Here is a 9559-nt window from a genome sequence, read left to right as displayed (position 1 = left end):
TATATATATGTACATATATACGACGGGCTTCTTTCAGTTTCCGTCTACCAAATCCACTCACAAGGCTTTGGTCGGCCCGAGGCCATAGTAGAAAACACTTGCCCAAGGTGCAACGTAGTGGGAATGAACCTGGATCCATGTGGTTGGTAAGCAAGCTACTTACCACACAGCCACTCCTGCACCTATGTACTGTAACTTTTAAGATATACTAAACATAAAATGTGAGATTTTGTATGGATTCTCGAAAGATAATGATTGGGATCAGTAAAGTTATAAGTACAGTAATGTCACTGTTGACGAGAAACACAATACAGTTATAACATTGATTTTGTGGAAATTTTGGTTTCAAAGCCTTTCTAGATTGCTGATTTTTCCAAACCAGAGGTGATCACTTTAGTCACAACATTCTAAATTAAAGAAATATTAAATTTACTTAGATAGTTAAATGAAGTATGGATACAATAGTATAAATTAGTGTGGATTATAAGAGATTCTAGATCAACTATGTCTGGAAAATTGGTGTTGTACCAGTATAGGTTTGTTTTTTTTTCCTCTTTTTCTTGAAATTTCCAGTAAAATTTTCTTGAAATTTCTAGTAAAATTTTTCTTAGAAATTTCCAGTAAAATTTGAAGACAAGAGTAAATGTCCACGTTTGGCTATGCGTTGTCACATCAAAAAAAAAAAAAAAAAAAATTAGAGCAATCAATCGTCTTTGGTCTCAAAGAACTGAAAGTATTTGTTTGGCAAGTTCCATATAAAATTTGCCAAACAAATACTTTCAGTTCTTTGAGACCAAACAACGATTGATTGCCAAAATTAGAATAACTAAATTATTTTGCCCACAGAGCATTACTGATAGACAGCAATGGCCTTACTTGTATGAATATTTTGGTATCAATCGCCAATTGAAATACAATTATTGATGAAAACTAATTCTATTTGATATAATGATTAAGTAATTGAAGGATAACATTCGACGATATGGATATAATGTTACTTTTACACAATGAGTGACACATCAATATGAAAACCAAACAACAAAATGAGGTCTTACCTGATTTCATACATTTACTGAACAGTTGTTCACATGTGTTTTGTTTACCGGAAGCATGTTTTGGAAATGGTTGCTCAGTTTTTATTTCTGTTGTTTTTGCATCTGTTAACATATTCTCTTCACTTGGTTCAGCTAAAATATCACAAAAATCAAAATTAATATAAAACATCTGCCCTCATATACATACGCACATATATATATACTGATGAACAATAAGAGAACAGAAGTCACATAATCACCTTCACTATCTTATAGACGTTTCTGCTATAAGAAACAACATACTCACATCTGAGTGCCCTGCATCTTATAGCAGTAAGCTAGTAAATGTAATTACATGACTCTTGTTCTCTTGTCATTCATTAATTAATATTATGCTCTGTACTCACCCAATGCTTTATTCTAAAACATATGTATACTGAGTTCTAACAGCTGGTAATTAGTATTGCTATACCTATATGAAATCATAATATATGTATCTATGTGTGTGTGTGTATGTAGACAGACAGACAGACAGACAGACAGATAGATAGATATATGACAGCGGTTTGTAGATAAAGCAATTAAGGATATGAAAACAGGTAAAGCCTTCAGTCCATCAGGAATCACTGTTGAGATGCTTAAAATATCTGGCAGAGTGGGATATGACTTGATCACCCATATGGTTAATCAGGTTATCCACGAGGGAGTTATACCCAATGATTGGTGTAGCAGCATTATTGTCAACTGCTACAAAGGCAAGAATGATAACCTAGACAGAAATAATTATAGTGGCATCAAATTGCTAGACCAGGTGATGAAAGTTGCAGAAAGAATTATAGTTCAATTAATTAGGAAGAGAGTTAACATAGATGAGATGCAGCTTGGATTTGTGCCAGGAAGAAGCACCACCGGTGCTATATTCCTGGTGGGACAGCTGCAGGAGAAATACTTAGCTAAATTTGTTGACATGGAGAAAACCTTTGACAGGGTCTCCCACTCCCTTATCTGGTGGTAAATGCACAAGCTAGGGATAGATGAATGGTTAATGAGAGCTATGTACAGAGATGCTGTCAGTAAGGTGAGAGTCGCCAATGAGTATAGCAAGGAGTTTAGTGTACGAGTAGGAGTCTACCAGGGATTAGTTCTTAGCCCCATCTTGTTTATCATGATCCTCCAAGCTATAACTGAGGAATTTAAGACTGGCTGCCCTTGAGAGCTCCCCTATACCAAAGATCTTGTTCTTATCCCTGAATCACTACCAAAACTAGAGAAGAAATTTAGGTATGGAAGCACAGACAACAATCAAAGGATCTTAGAGTTAATTTAGCAAAGACCAAAGTAATGATAAGTAGAAAAAGAGATAAATCACAGATCCCTGCTCAATATGTAGAAAGGTATTGGGAGAAACTCCATGAGGTGAACCCAGTGCAAGATATGAACATATCAGAGGTGCAGCGGTATCACTGGAAGACTAACAGAGAAAGTAGTCTTTACATGTAGCAGATGTACAGGTACATTAAACATCAGGAATGTACAAAAAAGTAGACTCTCTCAAATGTCAAGGAAATCCTTAGAAGTAGTAGACAGCTTCTGTTACTTAGGTGACCAAGTTAGTAGTAAAGGAGCTTGTTCCAAAAGCATAGCCGCTAGAATAAGAATAGGCTGGGCGAAGTTCAGAGAGCTACAACCACTGTTAGTAATGAAGGGCCTCTCCCTCAGAGTGAAAGGCAGAATGTATGATGCTTGTGTACAAACAGCTATGCAACATGGAAGTGAGACATGGGTTGTGACTACAAACGTTGGGACTCACAGAGGGGATGATAGGGGGCCAAGATTCTTGGTGGTTTGCTGTACTTGAAAAGACATGTCAAGCTAAATAAAAGCATGGTTGTCCTTGCACACAGGCTTGTCCCCAGCATCTCTCTCCAGTTGAGCATTCTTAATCTTGCAGCTCATGGGTGCTGGTGCCACATAAAAAGCACATATACCAGAGCTACATAAACGCACCTGTGCTGTGTAAAAGCACCCAGAACACACTGTAAAATGATTGGCGTTATGAAGGGCATCCAGTCATAGAAACCATGCCAAAACAGACATGGAACCTGGACAGCTCTTCAGCTGGTCAGCTTGTGACAAACCATCCAACCCATGCCAACAGGGAAAACGGACGTTAAATAATGATATATGACCTTATTCTTCATTTTTTATACTGCTGTCCATGTTTCCTTGGCAATCAATAGTAGCATTTGTAAAAAATCATGAAACATGAAGTATAAACAGAGAATAGTCTTCACACTATAATAAATAATTATAACTGATCCTTTCCAAGATAGTGACATTTCCTCTTACTACTGTATGTTATTTTCGTTTGATTAGAGCTATGTGTCCAACAGAATGGGTAAGAGAAAGCATGAGTACATAAGATAGACCAAGGTAGGAGGAAGAAAGAAATGAAAGTATGGATTGTTATTTGCCTGCACTGCTACCAATACTCAGTCAAACCACTTTTATATATATATATATATATGCAAGTTACCTCCCTTAATTCTGAATTTTAATTTTCCTTACATAAATTTTAATTTCTGTGGGAGTGTTTTCTCTTGTTCCATATCACTATCATGATGTTTGTTGGTGTGTGTCTCAAATCAAAATAGCTGCTTGAAGATTTAGACGGCTCTCAAGTTTAGTTTTAGCCAGTTTATATATCATCATCATCATCACCACTACCACTAAACAACTACTTTCCATGCTGACATGGATATTTGACAGGAGCTGGTGAGCCAGGGGACTATACCAAGCCCTGCTGTCTTCTATGGTAGGGCTTCTATGGCTGGATGCCCATCCTAATGCCGACCACTTTACAGAATGTATTGGGTGCTTTTTACATGACACCAGCACCAGTGATGCCACCAAGTAACTAGCATGACAAGACATCTCAACTGAGACAGCTATTTCTCTTTTACTCCTTTCCCTCACCTTGTCTTTGTTAGTCTTTTCTCTACCACCCCTCTCATCATACTTAAATTTTTCAACAGCTTGCCTAAAATCACCACCCCATCTCCTATTCTCTCTCTCAGTCACGGGAGCTATTTAGCCTAGTTAATTACAAGGCAACCTCATTAATGCTGGTGCAATGAAAAATACCCAGTACACTCTGTGAAGTGGTTGGAAAATGGAGCAGAGACAAAACTAGGTTAAGAGGTCTCTTTTGTCTTTCTGAGGGCAAGACAATTTCTACAGTGGTGTGCCATGAAAAAATGCACCAGAACACTGTGAAATATTTGGTGCTATACAGGGTTGCCACTTACAATAGTAAGCAGTACTGCTCACAGTAGCCATTTACTGCTAGATGGACACACTACAGTGCTGATGACAAGTGGTAGAGCAACACAAAAGTGGGCTCTCTAGTTAAAGTGTTTCAAGTTGAAATACTTACTTTTAATTGGTATGGTACCAATATTTTCTTTCTCATCCTTCATTTCAAGTTTGCAAGTGAAAGGGAGCTGCACAGGCTGCATACTGTCATCATCTATCCCACATGGTTCTATAAACTGACAAACATAAATAAAACATTAGGCTACTTAAGATGTCAGGAGAACATTTATACGGCTGTATTATCAGCTAGAAATAGCAGTCAAATCTCATACAATTTCAAAAAGAGAAACCACTGAATGACATGGTCATTCATACATTGTCTGAAAAAATGGGATAGTCATGGCTGGAATGCCTTTGGTCAGGGCTGATGTGGGCTAGTTAGCCAACTAGGTACATTGTTTAGAAATATACCTTCTGAATTCCAGCCCATCCAAGGGGTAGGTTTCAGATAATATTTTTTAAACAATGGCTTTTAAGGGCTAATTCTCATCCTTTTTATACAACACAAAGTTGATAGGCAATAAATCTTTCCAGGTTAATAATTTGATTGAGGTTTAAAAAGTTAAATCTTATGAATGAAGTTGTACAGAATCAAGATACATAGAAAATACCATGTTATACACTCAGTCAAACCATGGAAAATGCACATTAAAATGATGGTGTCTCATACAATTCTGAAAAGAAAAAAGATACTCTGTCATTCTATTTTAGCATTTATCTACCATATAAATGAGAGTGTAAGAGTGTATGTATATGTGCATGTCATCAAAAGGCTCTGAAATGGTGTGTCCTAGAGAAAAACAGATTTGATTTTCAAAATCAGCATCCCAAGGAGAAAGTACTTGGTTATAAGTAATCAAAAAGTATAATTTACTTCAAGAAATAACTCAACTTCCAGATTAGAAACAGCCATTTTAAACTCATGATCACCTGAGTGTGTGTGTGTTTGTATATGTGTGTATGTGTGTCATATCTTATAACTATCTACCTCCCTCTATCTGTTTATTTGTCTCATTTTGTTATTTATGCTTTTCCTCTCTATCTCTCTCTATATATATTTACCACATTCTCTCTCAGTATGTGGATACCTTTCTTGCATGCTGCTCCTCTCTCTCTCTCTCTCTCTCGATATGACATGTAATGCAAGTCAGTCACAGATGAGCATGTCTGTCTGCATACCTTTCTCTCTGTCAACCTATGTCTTTCCATCTTTTATGCTTTTCTCAGTGTAAACTTACCCCTTTCTACATATATTTACCTCTCTCTGTGTATATCTCACATGTTAAGTGTGCGTATGTTTGTATGTGTGTGTGTGCATGTGTGTATATGTGTGTAAGGAATTCCATGAGGGTGACAGAATTGAAAGACCCTCACAGTGTCAGCAGCAAGCTCAGGAGACACCTGAATAGAGAATGAATCGACTCTTGATGATATGCGAACACAAGCCTCCGTCACACGATCTCAGGAAACACCCAAGCATAGAATGCATAGATTAGATGATAACCACACAAGAGCCTCCATCACATGGACTCACGAGATGATGATCTATTTCAATTCAAACAACTTCAATTTCCAGTGAGCCTTAGTTGTGCCATGACCATCAACAAATTGCAGGGGTAAACATTTTTGGTTCCTGGTTTACACCTTGAAGAGCCTTCCTTCATCTATGGTCAGCTTTATGTTCAAGAGTAGGATGTAAGAAAAATCTTTATGTCTATGTACCAAATGGAAAAACAAAAGTCTCCATTTATTGAGACATAAACTGCCCCAAATAAAGCAGAAATCTGTCCCAATCAAGAGGCCTATCCATCGGGGAAGACATGATTTGACTTGGAATAAAAAAATTGAAATAAAGGCATTCTACATTATTTACATTTGACGGATATTTGTCCTCATCTTGTTTGTTGTTAACACCCCGTTTCGGCTGATATACCCTCCAGCCTTCATCATGTCTCCTGAAGAAATTTCAAACCTGAGTTCTCATGGTGTATTGGTTGAGAGCGCGGGCTACTAACCCCAAGATTCCAAGTTCGATTTCAGGTAGTGACCTGAATAATAATAACATCGGAAAAATACTTTAGGAATGAGAACCCAGGTTCGAAATTCCCCCAGGACACCTGATAAAGGCTGAAGAGTACATCAGCCGAAACATGGTGCTAACGACAATCAAGATGAGGACAAATAATATACATAATTCTTCAGCTCTCAACAATAGAAAGGCATTCTATTGCGAAAATTGCCTGGCAATGATAAGCTACTCAAGCTAGTCAACAATAAAACTGACTTACATCATCCTTTAGGAGTCTGTCAAGTAATTTTTTTGTTTCTTCTTTATTTTCTCTTTTATTAAAAGATGACTTATAAATCTTGGAGCCGCCGCCTCCTCCTCCACCACCACCACCACCATCACCAGAGGAATAAGATGGAGCTCCTGCAAGAATAATAATGGAATGAGACAACAGTACTCTTTGGTGCTGCAGGCAATCCCCCCCCACACACACACACACATGTAGAAATATGCACATACAGATAGAAAGAATGTGAGAAAGAGAGTGGTTACAATTTATTAATTGAACATGATTGACATTAACACTTCCCCTCTCTTTATACACACACACAGAGAGAGAGAGAGAGAGAGAGAGAGAGAGAGAGAGAGAGAGAGAGAGAGAGAGAGAGAGAGAGAGAGAGAAAGGACGAGATACATTAAAACATCTCATGTCAAGTAAGTCAGTGTTGAATCAATTACGTCAAAACAGTTGCACCAAAATGTCTCATATTCTAAATAATAATGGATTAATGGTACATGGAGTATATTTATTTCTAAATAGACAGATGAAATATATACTGAACTGTTGCAATATCAAAATCAAACACATTCAATTTGAGCTGTAACAAAAGATAAAAGAACAAAAGAAAATAACTTACTATTCCGAGAAAGAAACTCCCCAGAGGGACCTTGTTCAAAGATGGAATGTGACTGTACAACATTGTCTCTCCCTCTATTTCGACCTCTTCCGCGATCTCGTTCATGCCGTGAATGGCGATCTAATTTGGGACTTTGTTGTTGGCTTTCTGGTTTCAAATTTGTACTGCTGGTGCTGCTACAGAAGGTACATTGTCAACAATAATTATTGAGTAACCAACTAAATAAGGTTTTTTTTTAGTTTATGTATCATACGTTAGGCAGGTAAGAAACATAAAATACTAAGTGGAATCAACAGAGTGCTATGTAATATTTATACCTACCTTGAGTGCATTAATAATATAACTAAAACCATGACCAGCAATTAGAAACCAATATCTTTAACCTATCTTTATTTTGTTGCTTGGCTACTTTAGATACAATATCAACAATTTTTTCTAGTTTTCTTTTCCATTTGGTACAAGAAGTATTCCCCAACGAAGTTATACTGATGCTATAATAGTTTTTCAGAAGGTACATTAGTGTAGTTTCACAAAACCTTTCAAAGACATGAAGCTGAAGATCTTTAGAGAAGGTACATAAGGTTGTGATTTTCATGCTTTCCTAAGAGAATCAGTTATGTAACTGAAATAGTTACAACCAAAGAATTAAAATGAGACCACTTACTCAGCATGCTGAGCTCTTAAATTACACTCCATAGCAGTTAGCTAATTACACAGACTAAATAACTAGCTATAGAGTCAAGTAAAACCAATTATACAGATCAATTTTTGATAAACAGTGATGGTGTATGTAAAGAATAAATCTGTATAAAATTAAGTAATTTAAGCTTCAGTTATGACTTTATCACCTCACTCTGAATTTATCACATCATTAGTAATATATAAACAATTACAAAGGTGTTTTTCCAACATCATAGTAAGATATGAATTAATTACTTTTTACAGTTAGAGGCTGTTTTTACTGCTCATTCCTCAACAGTGAAATGAGACAAGCAGGGTAATCTGTTACTTTATAATATAAAATAAAACAATAAAATATATGTTCCCAAAGTCTCTGAGAATTTCATTAGGATCAGCACTAAGCCCCAACAATATAATTTGATTCCAGGGTACATACCCAGATCTTATATTTAATAATAAAGTGAACTGAAGTATGCAGAACTAAATACACAGTTCAAATGTATGAAGTGGATATAAATTTAACATCTATGAAGCTGGTAGTTCAATAACTCACCCAATTGATCTGTTCTCCTCTACAAAATGCATTGTATATTGCGGATAGACTTTTACCTCTCAGTATTTATAAAATAATCATCTGAGAAATATACTGGGTGCAGCATATACATTTACCCATTATTTAAACATAATAAGTCATCCACTTCAGTTGTGAAAAGATTAAGGGCTATGGTAGAAACAAATGGTGGTCATTTTGAATTGTAGAATTGTAAATATATGTAAAATATTGTTAATAAATATAATTAACCTGTAAACTTTCATTAACCAAACACTAAAACTTCTTATTTTATGATAAAATGAATAATGGGTAAAGATATATACTGCACCCAGTATTAAAAGAAGACATGGAAACTGCAAAGAAGAAGACTTCTACTTACTCTTCTTTTGATCTTCGAGAAGGAATATTTGGCATAAAAACTTTCTTAGGGATGCCACCAAGTGTCAAATCACGGGGACCACGAATTGAAGGCAACCTGTTGGTGTAAATAAACAGCAGAGGGATAACAATATTTGATTTCAAAGCATAACACCACAGGATGTGCATATGAATAATTAATTGTTCAGAAAACAAAGGGAAGGAAAGAGAGATGATGGTAAAGATTTTTTTTTTTTAAAAAAAGAAAGACAATTAGAGATTATATATAATAATAAATGAATTACTGATTGAATCACAGTATTTTTGTACACTTTGTACAATTAACAAACAAGTCCTCCAGTCACATCTTACATAATTTTCTGGTTTTACCTTGAATATATTCACCAGTGCCTAAAAAAAAACGTTTCTACAACAACTAAGCCATATAATAAAAACTGAATCAGTGACACCAAAACTTTGTTCATAGCCACATCTGTCTAGACTTTATCAACTCATCTCCTACTTTATGCTTTTAAAACATATTGAGAATAAAGGTTTGCACAACACTATTTGATATGATCACCTGGGCTGAGGTGGTGAGGCAAGACCTTCGTACATTGGGCCTCACCGAGGC

The 9559-nt window shown here is 36.1% G+C and overlaps 1 protein-coding gene across 3 annotated transcripts in view; it reads right to left on the bottom strand.

Annotated features, from left to right (window-relative positions):
* LOC106869104 (DNA-directed RNA polymerase III subunit RPC4) overlaps positions 1-9559 on the bottom strand; it is a 23968-nt gene that overhangs the window by 10358 nt on the left and 4051 nt on the right. For 2 of the 3 annotated variants that reach the window (XM_014914643.2, XM_014914642.2), the window contains exons 3-7: positions 8948-9043; positions 7335-7510; positions 6698-6840; positions 4471-4585; positions 1056-1187 (exon numbers count right to left, since the gene is read on the bottom strand). In XM_014914643.2, coding sequence (XP_014770129.1) covers positions 1056-1187; positions 4471-4585; positions 6698-6840; positions 7335-7510; positions 8948-9043 — 662 coding nt within the window. The remainder of the gene's footprint in view (positions 1-1055; positions 1188-4470; positions 4586-6697; positions 6841-7334; positions 7511-8947; positions 9044-9559) is intronic. The other variant, XM_052978491.1, reaches the window with a different exon arrangement.

Source organism: Octopus bimaculoides, chromosome 2 (assembly GCF_001194135.2).
Source record: "Octopus bimaculoides isolate UCB-OBI-ISO-001 chromosome 2, ASM119413v2, whole genome shotgun sequence".
Lineage (NCBI taxonomy): Eukaryota > Metazoa > Mollusca > Cephalopoda > Octopoda > Octopodidae > Octopus > Octopus bimaculoides.
The sequence above is the reverse complement of the archived record's forward strand: the minus strand, read 5'-3'. Positions and strand labels throughout refer to the sequence as shown.